General features: G+C 31.6%; 1 protein-coding gene across 1 annotated transcript; it reads left to right on the top strand.

The window, feature by feature from the left end:
* The first annotated feature begins 4,373 nt into the window (after positions 1 to 4,373).
* On the top strand, positions 4,374 to 19,422 carry LOC139492532 (probable serine/threonine-protein kinase pats1). The gene is made up of 4 exons (XM_071280697.1): positions 4,374 to 5,082; positions 8,054 to 8,247; positions 11,237 to 12,474; positions 17,949 to 19,422. The coding sequence occupies exons 1-3, from the start codon at positions 4,908 to 4,910 to the stop codon at positions 12,002 to 12,004; spliced, it is 1,137 nt and encodes a 378-aa protein (XP_071136798.1). The 5' UTR covers positions 4,374 to 4,907; the 3' UTR covers positions 12,005 to 12,474; positions 17,949 to 19,422.
* The last annotated feature ends 1,258 nt before the right edge of the window (positions 19,423 to 20,680 follow it).

The raw sequence follows: 20,680 nt of genomic DNA, 5'->3' as shown, positions 1-20,680 counted from the left end.
CTTCAATCGCTCTAGGCGGCATTAACGCTTGTACTTCTTCATTTGCCTCATTCGCTTGCAAAAGAATTGTTTCTATACAGAAAATGAGTGACATAACTTTCGATGTCATTTCCACGTTCAAAATTCGAAGATATCAATTTTTGAAAATTTATCTTGTAGTATAAATAATTGTCAAACTGCACGTTGATATATATATGTGTGATGTCAATCCAGGTAACATCTTGGATGTCGTCATTCCTTTATTAAAAGTTGATTCAAAACAATCAGATAAAACAATGTGGCAATTCAAACTTTCAATACAACGATTGTTACATCTTGATCATTGGAGAGGAACAATTAAGTTTGCCCTTTGATGTGGAAACTTCATAAAAAATAAATCAGTATCAAATGTTTGATGCACGTGAAATATATACAGTTAACTAACAGGTGAATTTATCATTTTTATTATCCTATTTATAATTTGTACCACACTATTTTGGCGTGTTTTTTATGATTATGATTTATATGCTTACGTGTGGTCATTGTTCCCTCTTTTTTGTCACGCCTGGGGTAAAACTGGCAGAAGCGAGGGAAAATAAAGTTAAAATTTCTCATTTTCCTTTTTTTATTTTCAAATTGATGAACAACTGTTATTTCTTTTCCCTCGACACATAATCTGTATTTGCTTCTTAATTTTTTGAAAAAAATATCTCTCGTGCACAAGGTGGATTTTATTATGTATTGTTTTTATGAAATGTATCGGCACTGAGTACTTTTTCTCTTTGAACTAACTGCCTGATTTGTTATGGTTAGGACTTGATGCTTGGCATTGAAGTCATTTATCAGTGCAATAACTTCACGTGTTCTTGTCCATTCGCGTCCATTTATCAACGGAATATATTATGTATACATACTGAAATTTGTTTTTTTAAGTTCAAAAAAAATGTCATGCTATTATGTCAACGTGCTAACTAGTAAAATATACAGAACATGTTTTCCCCCAGTTAAATGTAGGTTAATACACTAGGTAACTTTTTGTAAACTCAATAATTTGTTTTACTTCAGACCTATATCTGTATACCTACTTGTAATTATTTAATCATTGCGAGGAAGTAACAAACATAAAATGGTTCTAATAACACAACGCGTTAGTACCAATGATCCTTCAAACACTTTACTTTTTTGTGTTTGTTTTATTGATATCATTTTGTTTTTCCTTTCTTGCTCATGCTAATTCTGTGGACAATGTAAGAGTTTATGATTAGTCTTTTTAAAAGCGAATAACACCTCAATCACTGTATCATATTACAAAAGAATTCCTACACATTGCTAAACCTAAAATATATTCACAGTGAATCGGTATGGACTTTGATCGTTGTTGAAGGTCGTACGGTGACCTATAATTGTTATTTTTTGTGTCATTTGGTCTTTCGTGTAGAGTTGTCTCCCTGTCAATATGTATGTATATTGACTTTAAAGGAATTGTGTATCTATAAGGCATGAACCAAACAAAATTTGTTATAGTCTAAATCTAGGCTAGGGTCCAACCTATGCCTTAGCTCTTAGACTTAACAAATATAAGTATGCCCGTCTTTAGAATATTTAAGAATTTGATTTGGTATATTATTGTAACCAGTTGATGCCACCAGATTATACAGGGTTTTAATCAGACAATTCATGAGTGTATGAAGTGCTCATTGTATATTTTAAAATGTGTTAACTCAACAGAAATGAGATTAGACCAGTCACTCTTTATCAAACTTTTGAATAAAGTATAATACACTACATATGACATATGTTGCTTGAGTATTAGATAGATCAGTTACTTGTACGTTATGTAATCTGGAACCTGGACTGAATCATGCATAACCGGTCTTTAAAAGTATTAAAATATCTATACCAATATTTAAAACGTCCAGGGAACTAAGACACGCTCGAGACAGCGCAAGACCTAGCGGTGTACCGATTCAAGGTGTATAAAACGGCTTCTAGTATAATTAACGCATATTTTATTTTTCTCAACAAAGAGTAAGTGAATATAATGCATTACTTTATGAGGAGAACGAAGATCCATCTGATAAGATGTTCTAAGTGCTTTTCCATTCCCGCCTTATATTGATATATCAACTCCTGTAATTAAAACCAAATTTAAATAAGGATTTTTGGATACTGGAAATCTTTGGTTGTTAGAAATAATAAGGGAAACAGATTCAGCCACTATAACTCGTGCATCACGATATTTCTCCACTTTTAACAGTTGAATTTTAATTTGTTAAAAAATGTCACCAAGCATCGTGCTTTAAACAATACAATTTAAGTGTCTAGAGTGAATAAATATCGTAACATACATTTTGTCAGTAATGGAATGAATCTATATGTTTCATCAATGAAAACCACGTTTTTACATTTAACGAGGTATTTTATGAAAAAAATCGAAGAGTTAAATGAAAAACAAGGAACTAATAATAATAGACAAATCGATCTTAGGTCAATGTTTTCTGAGCTAAGCGAGTTGAAACCTTAATTAACTAAAGTTTTGTACAAACAATATCTGAACGTTTTGTTGTAAATTATGTCTGTTTCGAAGTATCAATTGTTGAAATGTATGTTGTCTTAAGACACATATTTTATTTTTCAATTAAAGATATTGCATACCAGTATTGTGATAGCTTTTCGTGTTTGTAATGCATTCAAATTCAGATCGTCGGTGCTTGTTTATCATGTGTTTATAGATTCAGCACAATTCAAAATTAACAAAATAGTGAAAAAAAGAGGGTATGCAGAAATTTGATCTTTTTTTTTTTTTAATTTCAATTGAGAAGTTACATTTCAGAAAGTTTAAAAATGGATGTCATGAAATTTTTTTAAAATATGAAAAACATTCTCATGTTTTATAATCGTTATATGTAAACAACTCTTTATTTAATTTTTTTTACTATATTTTCTGAATAACAAAGTCGACTTCATCACAAGTCAGATGCTTAAAATGTTTCTTGTTAACCATTTGGTAGAGGGAATACTAAATTAATACAAGAAACAAGCCTTTTCAATACTTTAAACATATAATCTCAAATTGTAGCCGACAAGCCGAATACTTCTATTCTGACAGGCGCGAGAGATTAAATCGACTTGAATAGTTACCGAGTATCTATACTAATATTTGAATGTCTAATTCACTACAACATGCACAAGACACGACAAGACGTAGCGGTGTACCAAAATAGTTATCAAAGGTACCAGGATTATAATTTACTACGCCAGACGCTCGGTTTCGTTTACATAAGACTCATTAGTGACGCTCAGATCAGAATAGTTACAAAGACAGTTGAGGAGCATTGAGTACCAACATTACAAATACGCGTATGGAAATCTATTCCTGGGATAAGATAATCCTTAGTTTTTGAAAAGTTCAAAGTTTTGTGACAGAAAATTTAGAAAAATGACCATATAATTAATATCTATGTCAACACCGAAGTGATGACTACTGGGCTGGTGATACTGGGGGTATATCTTTCAATGATTTAACGGATGTAGAATTTCAGTAATTTAGTAATCTCATCGGTTACATATCCAAACGACAACCTGAATCTCTTTATATATTTATTTCCACATTAATTATGATATAAGGTACTGCCGATTCCAATTTAAAAATTATTTCAAACCCTAAAATTGAAACATTTACAACCGTCGGCGAACCAATTAAAGCGGTTAAGACGTCTTTTATAAGTGTATATTTTTCTTTAAGAAAAAAGAATATTGTTCTTTACCTTTTGCAAAATCAATGTTTCGTTCTAGTCAATATTACTACATACATGTATTCAAACTGGTACAATGTACTTGTTTTATAAATGCAAGACACATTTTGTATAATTATTTCATTCCCAAAGTACTGAATACAATTAAACATACCTCAGATTTATTTTTTCTTCTTAAATGTAGGTTAATACACTAGGTGACTTTTTGTAAAATCAATAATTTTCATTTATAGAAAAACAATATTTCAATGATTTTTCTTCAGAATATTAAATATATTTTAAATTGTTGCATTTAGGAAATGAGAAAAACATATAACCATCTTTTTAATTTTACGATGTACATTTTGTACTTGTGAAAAAAAAGGATTAAAAGAACCCGAAACAGCTTAGAACTTAATGGAAAACATTGAAATAAAAGTTATATACAAATCCATCTAAGCTCTAGGTATGGCGTATTCTGAGCGACTCAAAACATTAGTTTTGTCAGAATTATCTAAACTTGTTTAAAAAAAAATTCCAAAAAGGTTTGTAGTAAATGTGTTTTTATCTAAGTTTTTATTATAAATTATACTATCTTATCAGTAATCAGTTATTTCATATTTTCAAATCACATATATTGAATTCTGAATAGTTTTTTTATTAATCAAAGGCAGCTATGAAGAAACTGAACTTCATACAAGATTATTAAAACCATACGAAGAAAAACTTTCCAGTGAGGAAAGCTCAGCCCTCATTGAATAAGTAGCTACAGTACCTCAGCATAATAAACTTGAACTTCCAATAAGCACTGTATACAAAGACCAACCTCCAGAAGATACTCAATTTTTAGGCCAAGTACAACCTGAATACAAAGACCAATCTCTAGTAAACACTCAAATTAAATATCCAGGAGCCTTTGAAAAAAACCCACAGAAGACACTCAAGTTAAAAGCCAAGTAGCCACTGAATTTATACAAAATACAGCGGAAACCACTAAAGGTACATAATTAGAAGAAGATCTTTGAAGTTTTTAAAGAAAACATCACCGTTTTGTACAGACGTGTTAATGAATCTCAGCAGCGTTTAAAAATAAAACCTCTAGAAATCACTCAAGTTGAACCTACAGCACCTCAAGTACCAAATAGCAAACAACAGCAAAATCTATTACAAAAAACACATAAGGATATCAAATTTATGATGGAAAGATCGAAAGGTAATTTACATGACAAAGATGAGTATGCCAACTTATTACTTTGGGATTTTGCTGGCGATGAAGAATTTTACAACACACACCAAACATTTCTGTCTCAAAATGCAATTTATCTTGTTGTGACAAAACCGAATGAGACCGATGACAAAAATGCACAAGGTCAGTATTGATATTATTTTTGATACATTTTAATTTAATATTATTTATAAGCTTGAGCATATTGAGATAAACCCATTTCTGGTAAATACCACTTTATAAATAATAAATTTTTAAATTCAATAATCGAAGAATTATCTTCTTTAATATATACAGTTGGAAAAAAGTATTGCAACACCAAATTGAAATTGAAATTAAAAAAACACTTTTCATTTTTTTGGGATATAATTTGGTAAAATAGAACTAGTTAAACATTATTTAAGTATCACCTGAGTTTAATCAATAAATATCGACTCGATATTTTTTTATCTGCACATGCAGCTACTGTACCCGTAAACAGCAAAACAGTTGTTTTTATCCTCTTTGTTTTCAACCCTTTAAATAACCAAATTTTTAAAGTTATGTGATTGACACCTTATAATGGGTCCTTGACAACTCTTAACTGCAGCCAGATGGCAGATTATCAGCACAAGGGAAGCAGGGATGTCGATGTAAAAACTGCACGTATTGTTGGTCATCACCATTTCACTATAAGTCGTTTTGAGAATAAATCAGGCAATAAACGCTGTTAAAGACATTTCAAGATAATGAAGACCCCCTATACCATTTGCTAAGGAAAATCAAGCATAATGAAGGTTGGTCAGAAGGAAACCCATTGCATACAGGACAATTCTTAAAAGAGAGTGGTGGCCATACAGGAGCTTTTTAACAAGAACTGTTCGAGATCGACTCATCGCTACTGGTGATCGTGCGATAAGACCATTTCGGAGACCTTTGCTAACGAACAGACACACAGTTTTCCGTATCCACTGTAGTGCAGAGCTCGCCAAAGTTGGAAATTAGCATCGTGGAGGAAGATTCAATGTTCAAATGGAATTCGGTTTATCTTCCATGGCACGATCGTAGCCCGGATTTCAACCATATCGAGCATATTTGGGACACTATTGGGCGGAAAGTGCGCGAAAGGACACCCCAGTTCAAACGCATCATGAAATAAACAATGCCCACATCAGAAATGGTTGCTGCTACCTTAGCAACAAATTAGTCGATTTATGGCAGGATTCAGAAGACGTTTAGATGCGGTTATCCGTTTGAATGGAGGCTGCGCACAAAGTACTAATTCTTTGGCGTATAACGATCAACCATGATATGAACAGTCATCTAAGGATTAATTTTGAAATGTCTGACATTGTAAAGTTCGACTACAGTAAAAGTTGTAAAATGCATTTTTTGGTACAAAAAACACTCCATTTTGGTATTAAAATTGTGGTTATATAAATCTTTTTTTTTCAAACATTTTTTGTTCGTTTCAATGCCAATGTTATCATAAACTATGTTTCAATAATATTGTACACATATTTTATTATATTTCATCCAAAAAAGAGGCTCATTTTTCAAATTTTAAAAAATCAAGGTGTTGCAATACTTTTTTCCATGTGTATATTTATGTAAAGAATCAAATTAGCAGCTAATACAGGGAATATATTCATGATTATATAGTCTTGCGTTTTCAGAATTTTTCAGCATCAAATGTCATTTTGTTAATTTTTATTTGCAGATTCTAATTCAATAAAGTTCTTGAGAAATTTTTTATCAGATACTAAACCAGACGCGCCCCTCTTTCTACTCGGCAGGAAATCACCTCTAAAATTTCACACAACAAAATTAACAAATAAATAATGAAATACTCAAAAAATATCAAAATAATAGAAATGTTAAAGTATTCTAAATCCTTTGTCTCTTTTTTATCCGCAATTCATACCTTAACTGTAACGGAATGTGTCTAATCCTCTGTTTTTTTCTTTATTCGCAATTCATATATAATTAGTTATCAAAAGTACCAGGATTATAATTTTACACGCCAGACGCGCGTTTCGTCTACATAAGACTCATCAGTGACGCTCAGATCCAAATAGTTAAAAAGCCAAACAAATACAAAGTTGAAGAGCATTGAGGACCCAAAATTCCAAAAAGTTGTGCCAAATACGGCTGAGGTAATCTACTCCTGGGGTAAGAAAATCCTTAGTTTTTCGAAAAATTCAAAGTTTTGTAAACAGAAAATTTATAAAAATGACCATATAATTGATATTCATGTCAACACCGAAGTGCTGACTACTGGGCTGGTGATACCCTCGGGGAAGAAACGTTCACCAGCAGTGGCATATAACTGTAACGAAATATCTCCTAAAAGTTCACAATCTAGTACTGGTATGATGTAGTTAACGTAAACAAAAGTGTCTGAGAATAATGATAATTCCAGAATCGATATGTAGGTAATATAAACAGTACTTATCTTTTCATCAGTATCTATCAGTGTTACAATGGTAACGACTCATAAGGCCACACCTAACAAATGAGTTCAAGAAACATAATAATAATAATAACGATCTCATTAAAATGAAAAACGATTTTTTTACACATATTTACTTATGTGGTTTATCATTTGATTTTGCCATTTGATAAAGGACTTTCCGTTTTGAATTTTTTTCGGAGTTCAGTATTTTTGTTATTTTACTATTTTTTTCATATTCAATGAATATGCATGTTGACGTCTGTTTTTGTTGCAAATAAGTATGTATGTTGTTTCGTTGCTTTCCTCTTAAAGTTGGCTGATGTCACTAGTTTCTGGTATGTGACGCGGATTTGTTTTCGCTTAATCGATTAATGACTTGAATAAACGGTATACTACTGTTGCCATAATTTTTTTTCAGAAAATACAAAGCACTTTGAAAATATCCATCAAAATATTTATGAGCATGCTTAAATATATGAGGTCTTTCAATACCTTTTGCATTTAAATTTTATTTATCATAGACAAAAACGTGGCATATAGCAGGATATCATTATTCAGCAGTAGTTCAAAAGTTGAAAGTGTTTATCCTTTTTAAGAATAGTTGAAATTAATGCTGCGGCCAATATAGAATGTATTTATGACGGATTGAAACATGAACATGCTGCAATCTTTATATTGTAGGAATGTTTCAGTTGTGGATGAATTCGATACATTGCTACTGTAGACTTGATGATAAGCAGAATAGACCTGATAGTTTTACTGCTAAGATAGACGAAAATGCTACGAAACATAATACAAATATTCTAGATCCACCAGTGATTCCTGTTGGTTCACGTTCACATAAAGACAAAGTCAGACATTCAAAGAAGGAAAAGGTGTGTAACAATTCCATACACATAAATGCAATATAAATTATTATTTGATTCAGTCCTGTTAAAGCCTTAAGAAGATAAAAACCTCTTTTTTTACTTTGCATAACGTTTAACACACAATTTTTGAAATTCTTACAATTTTTTTTTCCAAAGTTGCAAATGTTGGAGGTAATATTTGAATAGTGTAGAGAAATTATGCATTATCAGATGAATAACCTTATTTGTGTAATACATAAACACGTCGGCATAACAATAGACCAGTAAAAAATCTATAAAAAAAGTTGTATACTTACCAAATTTTATCAAATAAGTTAAATTCTGTTTATAATAAGTATATTTAGACACTTTCAAGATAATCCGATAGCGCACATGTTTGCTCAAGCAGCACTATGCCCAAATTAAATATAACACAGCTCATATTATCATATCGATATCGGAGTGGATTCCATAAAAGGTATGTATAAAAACATGGAAAGAAAAAGAAGATCTGTATGTGTATTCACAATATTTATTATACGTATTTGTGAAATAATTATATGATATATATATTAACATTACGAATAAGTAAAATATAACCAAATAGTGCTTCCCTAAACTATTAGGTACACTAACATGACGGATATAAAGTTATAAGCAGTTAACTGGGGAAGTTGTTACAGGAAGTATGCAATAAAGATATTATTATGTTTTAAAACAGACACTATTCAGGCAATATGCCTTCTGCCAAGGCGTTAGCTTATTGCATAGACGTTAGCATAATTTTACTTATTGCCGCTTACATATATACATGTACACCCTTTACGAAGCAATTCATGTCGGTTGAGTCGTTCGTCTTGCAGTCCCAGAATATAATAGATCAAATATTATATTTAGAGCTTCAACATTTAGTTATTCGGTATAAGAACAACTGTTTTCAAATAACTACAGAAATACATCAAAAGCTAACACCCAGTTTCTCCTTGGCCATGGATCCTGACCAAACCTTCCCTTTTCTTAAGTAAGGCTTAGTAAAGTTTTATTTTATACCTTGTTCATAACACAATATTGACTGCTTTATTCTTATTTTTGACATGTTTACCTATTACATGTATGTCGTTTTGTTTTGTAAACACACTGTTGGTCTTTAATTGCATCTTTTAAAAAGCCATATAAGATTTCGACTAAATAGTTTAACAAAATTGATATAACAACATGTCGTAATTAGTTATCAAAAGTACCAGGCTTATAATTTAATACGTAAGACACACGTTTCGCCTACATAAGACGCAGCAGTGACGTTCAGATCGAAATAGGTAGAAAGTCACACAAGTACAAGGTAAAAGAAAGTTGATGAATTCAAATTCCAAAAGGTTGTGCCAAATAGCGCCAAGGTTACCTATGCCTGGGATAAGAAAAATCGTATTATTTCGATTAATTCATTCTTTTGTAAACCGTAAATTTATAAAAATGACTATATAATTGATATTAATGTCAACACCAAAGTGTTGATTATTGTTCTGATGGTACCCTTGGGGACGAAACACAGTGGCATACTTTATTTTGAGTACACATACATATTTTGGTTCTAAAGGGTGCCTTGACATTTGATAGGAGTTTGCTCCCCTCTAAAACTCCAAATAAGCTGTATTGTTATTGAACTCTTTTCCGATACATAAAAGAGACTAAAGGCCGTTTGATATAAAGAATATAATATGTAAATAGAAACTATATAATTTTTAAACAGAGTAACGGAAATGATTTTGATTTTACTTTAAGTGGCTTATCATTTCCCTTAAAAGATAAAAAAAAAAATCCTTCAAAAAATAAAAAAGATAAAAGTTTCAAAGAAAGCGTGCGACTACAAAATTATTTATTTAGTTCAAAAAAAAAAACAATCAGTTCTTCAATATTTTGCATAGTTTTAAATGTCGTACACCATTCATTCACACCATTCCCGATCGCACTTTTTACCAAAAACACCATTCCCCTTAGACCATACACCATAGCACAATACCCCTTCTACCAAAGCACCACATTCCGTACACCATTACACAATACACGTTCTTGTAAGACAGGCTGTAAGATTATATCTGCATCTTATTTAAGCGACTTCAGAATAGGAAGTTTTATAATTAACTTTGAAGCCTGGCTCCGATTGCTTATAAATAAAGGCAAAAGTTGTATACCGCTGTTCGAAAGTCATAAATCGAAAACAACCAGATCCGGGTTACAAACTAAAACTGAGGGGAACACATCAAATATAAGAGAAAACAACGAAACAACATAAACTCTAACGTGCATAAAAAAAACCAAACGACAATGCAACACACACAGATACGAATTGCTAGATAACACTTGCCATTTTTTCTGACTTGGTACAGGACTTTGTAATAAGAAAATGATGGGTTAAACCTGATTTTGTGGCTAGTTAAACCTCCCACTTGTATGGCAATGTTAAATATGACACTAAAATGATAAAATTACATGACAGGACTACAATATAAGTAAATGGAAGAACATACAGATCAGAGAAATACACAAATAAACAATACAATAGAACATTAAGACATCAGATAGTTATAAAGTACCTGACTTATAAATCAATACGACAGACGCGTATTTCGTCTACAAAGACTCACCAGTGACTCTCAGGTCAAAATAGTAAAGAAATCCAAACAAAGATGAAGAGCATTGGTGACCACGAATTCCATAAAGTTGTGCAAAATACGGCTGATGTTATCTGCCTGCCTAAATTTTTAGTATTAAGAATGATTCATACTTTTGCAAACAGTAAATTTATTAAACGACCATATAATTGATATACATGTCAACATCGAAGTTAGTAATTCAGAAAGAGGTTTTGTTGAAGACTTGAAAGATAACGGAACATAACATTGTGTGCAACATGTGAAACACTTACATACTTTGAAAAGAAAAATATATACTGTAATGTAGAATGTTTCTTTGAGTTTCCTTTGTCAGAGTTATTGAAGAAAACATTGTTCTATTACAGATAGAGATTGAATGCATAAGGGGGCTTAAAAGCTATGTGAAAGATGTTTTAGATGATGCTTGTGGACATATTCGATCTGAATACTTCATTTCAAATACAAAAGATGATGATGGTGTGTTCCACAAAATGAAACAAGACATCTTTAACTTAGCCAGAGGAATGCAATCGTGGAATAAAGAATATCCATTGAAATTTATTCAGCTGGAAAAATGTCTTCAAGAGAAGAAGATGGAGTTACTTATTCCAATTAATACCTTTAAGGAACTAACTAAAATCTCTCTTGAAACTGCAATGCCAAGGAATGATGAAGAACTAATGTTATTTTTGAAATTTCACCATGAAATAAGAGCTATAGTCTATTTTGCGGATCTTCCCAATTTTATCATTTTAGATACACAGTGGCTTTCTGATGCATTCAAATGTATAGTTACGCCAACGAAATTTCAATTCAATGTAAGTAGGCATACCATGAAGGAAAAGTTGGATGATTTAAATTTTAGAGGAATATCATATACAGAGGTTTTAGAAGATATCTTTAAACATGAAAAAAATATTTTGTATCAACATGGCCAACATAAAGATGATATCCTTAATATTATGGAGAAATTTGATATTATTATACCTGCAACCAGAGACAGTGTTGATTCACAACCTTGCTACTATGTTCCTTGCATGGACAAATTAAAACCAGAATATGACATATATAAGCTGTTTAATGTGACCTACAATACATGTAAGAAATCCACCTGGTTATGTTTTCAATTTTAGGTTTCTACCATCACATCTTATCAATCATTTGATTGCTTCATTGAGCAGGAAGTTTCGGATTGCAGAATTAGATAACACTGAACAAGAAAAAAGTCAAGTTGCTCTTTTCAGAGTTACTATAGTCTTTGAGTTACTGAAGACAACAAAATTAAGAAAACTTCTTTAAATGACATGTCCAAATTTGATTCAAATTCAGATTTTATAATTCAAAAAGGAAATTAAAAGAGGTTTGTACAAGACATTGCTGCCTTTGTGACAGACGAAATAAACAAAATAATAAGTAGAAGATTCAGGATGTCAAATGTTAAATTTGTGAAAATGTGGAAATGTGGCCTTCACATACCAGAGTCTAATAAAGGACTAAATGAGTTTAGTGAAAAACAGATTATAAAATATCGTTGTGAGATAATGTAAAGCAACCCACAGATTCACTGATGAATGGTCAGATCAACAAAAATGAGTCAGTATGTGTAAGTGTAATCTTTAAATATTACATAACAACATTTCATTGGTGTAATGTAAGGGACATAAACCGATAACAGTTCAATATGTTACTGAATTGACTGTTAAAGGCTTATATCTTACTTAATAGCATGGTTTAACTTTCTAAAGACGATGAGAAAAGTATAATGGTACAATGTGTATTCTGTTTTTCCTTCCTACCAAGCTTCATATCATAGTGTCTTTGTATGTAAATCGTACTATTACGAAACTACTATTAAATGTACACTTATTATTTGACAAGAATGAGATTTTGACGAATCATATGTCCTTCGTGGCCTCTGTCAGGATTACACTGAACAGAAAATCGAAGGACTTACCTTGTTTGTATTTGATAAGCTTTCAAAAAATCCATACAAATTTGGTACATTGCAGGACCATCTGCATGTTAGATAAACGAACTGTCCATTAAACTGACCAACATGATGTCCACAGTGAAAGAGGGTCTTTAGAAATACGTGCACTGTGATTCTGATTACTCTCGTAGGGTTATTAAGCATGCGTTAATGTTTAAAACAAACAGTCTAAAGAACTTAAGGCTGATTGTCAATCTTTGAATTTTTACCTACTATTCCCCATGTGAAAATGAAAAGTTGTCTAAAAGAATTGGTCTATATTGCTAATATATCTACATAGCATGGTATAATACGCTATACGTTTACAACTTTGGGATACCATGCGGCATATTATGTCAATGATTAACAAAAAGTTAAAACATTCTTCACAAAGGAACAAGATATCAATATGCTCAAGTTTCTTGTTGATAGCATATTGGTTGAATTTCGAGGTATACTTTTACATTTAATTGTCTGTATTCCAATGGGAAGGAATTGTTAACATCGATACCCCTGCCATTTTGTTACAAATTCGGATAGAGAGGGTTTTCCAGTCCTCCATCTTTTCGTTTGACAGATTTGGTTGATTATTTAGGGAATCACTGAAGCATGACTGGAGCTCTTAGGCAGTAGATGGCCTAATGATGAAATTTTCTGGATGCACCACTGATTTACATCATATTATTGATTATTGCTACTATTATTAGGCCCTTTTCATATGAATACGATACAACAATATCGAATTGAATGGCAACGAATTCGAATATATAATCAATCCATTTTATTTTGACAGCTTAACATCCGAATTCAATTCACATTAAATTTAAACCTAAAATTAATATTTGTGACAGCGCAAATGCATATTCTTATCAAGAATAGTAGTGCGTAAGCTCACCGCATGCACTATTCTTGCGTAAGAAAACTACGTGCATGCGTTAACATTTAGTCTCTAGTGTGGACAGTGTGTAACTTGGGATTTTTTTAAATCCGTTTCCAAATTTTGTTCTTCATGTTTTATTCCTCAAATAGCAAGAAGGTGGATGAAATCATACTTTAAAAAAAAATTGGGTCCTGAAATTTCAAGTAAAGTAGTGATTTGGACCAGCTAAAAAGGTTACAAATGAGCATTTCGGAAGCTGTAAAAAGATTCCAAGATTGCCTTAACATAAAATTGTCCATATTTGAAGTTAAAGCTGATGAAGTTTGCTATAATTGTTATACAATTTGTCCCAAAATCAGTACAGTAAAACGTGAAAATATTATGAAGAAAGCGCAAGTGGTATTTTGTTTATTTTCATTTTTTGACTTATTGTCTAAAAGAAATTTCATTTTATCTATAAATATAGGTTACAGTAGGTAGAGCCTATGATAACCAGATGTAAAGATTGCCTTAGCTGCATTTGGCCCAACCTTCTGAATTTTGGGTCCTCATTGTTAGTGCTGCTGAAATTTGTTCTGAAGTTGGCATTTTTTTCTAGTCGTGCGTCACGGATGAGTCTTTTGAAGTACTTTAATCCTGACCACATGTCCATAATGACTTTATTGATTTTTCCCAACTTTTTATATAAATTGTTTTTTTAAATGCACGTTCAGGTATTTGGGAACCCTTAAAATTTAAATGTCAGTATAAAAATTGTCAGTATATAAGAGGTCCCAATGACGCTGTTATGTTACTATCAACAATAAAATACGAAATGTTCTTATGATTTGTGTCACAGAGTTCGTCTTCACATGGGACATTGACTATATCTTCTCATCCATATTTAGTACAGACAGATTTAAGGAGTATGAAGATAATACAAATTGCACTAACTTAGCTGATTGAAATGATTTAAAGCATGCAGGAAACATAATATGAAGATATAATTAGTTATTAAAGGTACCAGGATTATAATTTAGTACGCCAGACGCGCGTTTCGTTTACATAAGACTCATCAGTGACGCTCATATCAAAATATTTATCAAGCCCAACAAGTACAAAGTTAAAGAGCATTGAGGATCCAAAATTCCCAAAAGTTGTGCCAAATACGGCTAAGGTAATCTATGCCTGGGTTATGAAAATCCTTAGTTTTTCGAAAAAAATAAAGTTTTGTAAAGAGGATATTATTAAAATGACCACATTATTGATATTCATGTCAACACCGAAATGTTGACTACTGGGCTGGTGATACCCTCGGGGACGAAACGACCACCAGCAGTGACATCGACCCAGTGGTGTAAATAGTTATCAAAGGTATCAGGATTATAATTTAGTACGCCAGACGCGCGTTTCGTCGACATAAGACACATCAGTGACGCTCATATCAAAATATTTATATGGCCAAACAAGTACAAAGTTGTAGAGCATTTAGGATCCAAAATTACAAAAAGTTGTGCCAAATACGGCTACGGTAATATATGAATGGGATAACAACATTCTTAGATTTCGAAAAATTTGAAGGTTTGTAAACAGGATATTTATAAAAATGACCACATTATTGATATTCATGTCAACACCGAAATGTTGACTACTGGGCATGTGATACCCTCGGGGACGAAACATCCACCAGCAGTGGCATCGATCCAGTGGAGTAAATATTTATCAAAGGTACCAGGATTATAATTTAGTACGCCAGACGCGCGTTTCGTCTACATAAGACTCATCAGTGACGCTCATATCAAAATAATTATAAAGCCAAAGAAGTACAAAGGTGAAGAGCATTTAGGATCCAAAATTATTAAAAAGTTGTGCCAATAAACATTTAGATTATGAAGCAATTGAAATGGTGACCTTTATATCTTGATTGGTTTGTGCAATTTGCAGAAATTGGGTATTGTAAAAGGATTATGCCTTGTACATGAAAACGGAAAAAATAATGAACACTCTTAAGTAATTGATAATTACTATGTTTAATTTTAAATGATAATTGTTTACAATATTTTGTTTAGAATTAAAATCCAAAAGGGATTTTTATTGACTTGTGAAAGACAATAACAACCAAAACCAAGGAGTAATTGTGGAAGAATCTACAGAGAACAGCATATTTTCAATACAGGCCTTTTGATATATAAATTCTATGAATAGTTTTTTTTTCAAATCATAAGCAAATATAAATTCAGAAAAACACATATGGTGACCAATCAGCAGTCTCGGGTTCAGGTATTGCTTTTCCTTTTTAAAAGAAAGCAATTTGTTTTTTGTTATGTGAGAATTCATGGAGCAGGTAGGTCCTGATATTAAAATTGGTTTTAACAGTGTCATTTCAATCATTTTTTTTACAAAATTACATTAATAGTTTTATTGTGAAAGGGTATACATTATACAACATGAACAGTCAACTACAACCACTTTTTGTTTACGTCATTGTTATATTACTATTAGCAACAAAAACAGTCTTTTTGGCATCTTTGTTTATTTACTATCAACCGCAACACATTTTTTGTTTGCTGGAATCAAATTATTGTCATTTCACCCTTTTATTACTGGCCAGTACCATTTATTTTAACCCGTTCCCATGGATAACGTTTCATTTTGTCAGTGTTCATCTATTATACTTTCCCTTTATGAAGTTACCATGGAGTTCGATATTTTTATTTAACAAGATACATTTATTTAATTTTCTTAAACATGTCATTTATAGCATATACTTCTTATATATAAATAAGAAGTTGTGGTATGAATACGAAGAATAAAATTGAGAATGGAAATGGGGAATGTGTCAAAGAGACAACAACCCGACCAAATAAAAAACAACAGCAGAGGGTCACCAACAGGTCTTCAATGTAGCGAGAAATTCCCGCACCCGGAGGCGTCCTTCAGCTGGCCCCGAAACAAATATATACCAGTCCAGTGATAATGAACGCCATACTAATTTCCAAATTGTACACAAGACACTAAAATTAAAATAATACAAGACTAACAAAGGCCAGAGGCTCCTGACTTGGGACAGGCGCAAAAATGCGGCGGGGTTAAACATGTTTGTGAGATCTCACCCCCCCCCCTATACCTCTAACCAATGTAGAAAAGTAAACGCATAACAATACGCACATTAAATTTCAGTTCAAGAGAAGTCCGAGTCTGATGTCAGAAGATGTAACCAAAGAAAATAAACAAAATGACAATAATACATAAATAACAACAGACTACTAGCTGTTAACTGACATGCCAGCTCAAGACTTCAATTAAACTGACTGAAAGATTATGATTTCATCATATGAACATCAGGCACAATCCTTCCCGTTAGGGGTTAAGTATCATACCATCATAACATATATGAGAAGAACATAACCCGTGTCATGCCAACAACTGTTTTTAGAATAAATGTGTTTAGTTCCAATGACAACTCTCCATCAAAGTCACAATGTGGAAAAAGTCAACAAATATTGGTCACATAAGACTTTCAACACGGAGCCGTGGCTCACACCAAACTTTGCAAAGTGCTAAATGTGTTAATTTTCATAGTTTTCTCTCTGTTGAAATTTGTTAACTAGCATTAATAATGTATGTCTCAACAAGTATAATGTTCCTCAATCGTATCAATAGCTATGCATTTAACATTGCACTAAGGAAAAACAACTGTTCTTTTCCGTAGTAAAAGAAATCAAATACATATTTGATTAAAACAAAATATTAATCAATATCATTGTTATTAAGGGGCCCTTTAAAGCTTTCTGTTCGATATGAGACAAGCCTCCGTGTTGAAGACCGTACTTTGACCTATAATGGTTACCTTTTACAAATTGTGACTTGGGTGGAGAGTTTTCTCATTGGATTTCACACTAAATATTCCTATATCTATCTATGACTGTAAGGGTTGATATTTGTTTTTTAATTTTATATTAAGCTATGTACTATCTGTGTGATTTTAAAGTGTGAAAAGAAAAAAAGAACGTTGTTTAACTTCAGCTGGTGATTTTCATCTGATAGATAAAAATTAGAAAGAAAAACAATTCAAACATTGCTTCATGATCCATTAACGTACTGTAAAACAAGCAATAATATTTGTTTATTTATTGCTATGTAATTTTTTGAAAAACTTATAAAACTCAATAAAAATAATATAGGTTTACGTCTATATCAAGCATGCTTATACGACTTTTTAACTACTTATTTTTTTTACTCTTTTCAGATTACCAAAGAAGAGTTTAATTTTACAAAAATGGGAATGATTGTGCTTAATATTCTTGCTGATGTTTTATATGATTTACTGAAACAAGATAAGTCGAACCTGTCCTGAGGAGTGATTGTGATACAACATACTTGTACAGTGAGCACAGGAGACTTAATATACATGTTCCAAATAATTCAAGCCACCGACGATGTTCATGGGGAGGGACTTGGCTCGATATTCAGAATACTGACATAGCTATTGGAGATGATATTTAGGGCATCCGCTTTACACGGAATGAATTACAACACTCAAGAACATTTAATCTCAATGATAATCGTTTAAATGATTTATGCAATATCATTGTTCATCTTTTAAAACGATTTGATCAAATTATCAAACCTGTATGTATGTACACAAATCGACTTAATGGAACATTAGCTAAGACTTGCTCTGAGGAGGAGGTGATATCAATTGAAAATGAAATATAAGATCTTGTAAGTATGCCATGTATAATATAATTCGGAATCATGTCAACAGTTTGTTCAATGTGAGGGATTGTTGTGACGTATTTTAATAAGTTTTGACTGATTTGCAGATCGTTTTCCGATGACATTAGATGTTTTTATACGAAGATAAATCTGTAGCTACCATATGCGTTGACAAAAAAATGAAAAACAAAATAAAACAAAAACTTAAAAAGAACAGTAGTAAGGTACATTTTAGTTCCAATGTTTTTATTGTTTTTTAGTTAAAAGAATGAAATAAAGCATGATTTGATTTTTTTTAATCCAATTATTCCATGACCGTTGCATTTAAAACAAATATAAAGGTATTATTTGCTTGTATAAATACAATATGTTTGGTGTGTACCTCACAATTCTTTGTTTTCATACTCGATCCACCATTTTTTGTTAAACACATCACAGTTTCCTTGTTGGAGATTAATCAGGAAAATGTCTCATTCATATTAAAGAAGAATTTGTTTGAAAACACTCTCTCATAAGCTGTTCATGTCTAATGACGAATACTTAGTTTTAATTATATCTAAAAAAAATATAGTATTAAGTAGTTGGTAGATGCTCAGAAAAACGTTGAAATGCAGTATTATGGATCACACTAATAGAGTTTTAGTCATCCCATGTCCTCGTTATAAGACAGATAAGAAATATTATCATTTTTAGAAGAAACTCTTAGTAATATAATCAACATTTGAAATATATCATAAATTCTGTCACAAAAAGATAAATTGTATTCTTTTCTATCCGGACACCATCACATGAGTCTAGATGTCCACTATTGTTCAAGATAGTATGCTGACCAGTAGAAGCTCATCGTTAAAGACTGTATGTTGAACAATGGATGTTTCTTGCTAAAAAAAAACAAATGTTGACTTCCAGATGTATAGTATTAAAGAGTGTATGCTATAAACATAAAGTTGTTTTGTAAATTATAATTTTAAAAAGTAGTTATTATTAAAGTGTATCATATCTTACGAGTATTTCATATTTTCAAATCAATGATATTGAATACCAGTATGATGGTAGCTTTACATGTGCAGAATGCGTCATTATTTGAATAGCGTCTTTAATACATTCTTAAGATTTACAGCATAGTGTAAAGAACGTATTATGAAGGAAGTCGTATTTCTTTTTTTTCAATTACAGATGTTACCTTCTAGTGACTTTACAAATTGATGTCATCAAATATCTGAAAAATACGAAAAAGAAAATATCTTTTGCTTTTTAATTGTCATCTGTTAATATTTGTTTATTGAACTTGTTGTTCTATTTTTTCGGAATAACAAAGTCAACGAATCTAGGAGGATTATATATATATGGACTTTAAAAGAGATTTTGTATCTATAAGACATCAACTGAACAACATTTCTTACAACATAGATGAATTCTAGGGTTTAACATATGCCTTCGCTCTAACACTTTCCAAATACAATTATGCCGGTCTCTTGAATAATTAATAGTTTGATATATTATATTAACCGGTTGGTGTCACCATTATATAAATTATGTTAATCAGACAATGTATGAGTGTATGTAATGCTAATTGTAAATTGTAACATATGTGAAATCAACAGACACTAAATAAGACAAGCCTCTTGTCAAGCTTTTAAATGAGGTCTCATACGCTATATATGACAGAGGATGCTTGAGTATATGCTATATCAAAAACATATAGTTTATGTATTGCGAACCTAGGATTATTAGTTACATAGTGTGCAAGTGACCTAATACGGTATATATGGGGTCAGTAATTTCCATATGGGGTGAGAGCGAAGCTCGAATCCCCATATGGAATTTACTGACCCCATAGTAAATTTACTGACCCCATAGTAAATTTTTTACAACCACAACACATTTTTTGTTGACATCTTTGTAAATTTACTATCCATTACAACACATATTTTGTTGGTGCCTTTGTTAGATTTATTTCTATGTTAGTTAGAATTTTCTAGTCATTTGTGTTGTGTTTCTGTAATGTATGTGTACACGGTTTTGGCTGCTGGATTCAAATTATTATCACATATAACTTTAATACTGGCCTGTACCAACGTTACAAGTCATGAATATATTTTCACCTGTTTCATGGGTTGATAACGTTTTATTTTGTCAGTTTTTATGGACTTTTAACCCAACACTTTCCTTAAAATTAATTTGGCTCGTTTAATTTTCATAAAATTTTGACAAAGTATTTACTTTGACCCTTTTACAAAAATATAAAAAATTCAAAAAATT

This window comes from Mytilus edulis, chromosome 10, assembly GCF_963676685.1.
Source record: "Mytilus edulis chromosome 10, xbMytEdul2.2, whole genome shotgun sequence".
Lineage (NCBI taxonomy): Eukaryota > Metazoa > Mollusca > Bivalvia > Mytilida > Mytilidae > Mytilus > Mytilus edulis.
This window is presented reverse-complemented; position numbering and strand designations above follow the sequence as displayed.

What these genes read in the sequence shown, in the direction of transcription:
- LOC139492532 (XM_071280697.1), top strand. Translation starts at nt 4,908, where the DNA reads ATGATGGAAAGATCGAAAGGTAATTTACATGACAAAGATGAGTATGCC. An exon ending in CGATGACAAAAATGCACAAG is followed by an intron (nt 5,083 to 8,053) that starts GTCAGTATTGAT and finishes TTTATATTGTAG; the next exon opens with GAATGTTTCAGTTGTGGATG. An exon ending in GACATTCAAAGAAGGAAAAG is followed by an intron (nt 8,248 to 11,236) that starts GTGTGTAACAAT and finishes GTTCTATTACAG; the next exon opens with ATAGAGATTGAATGCATAAG.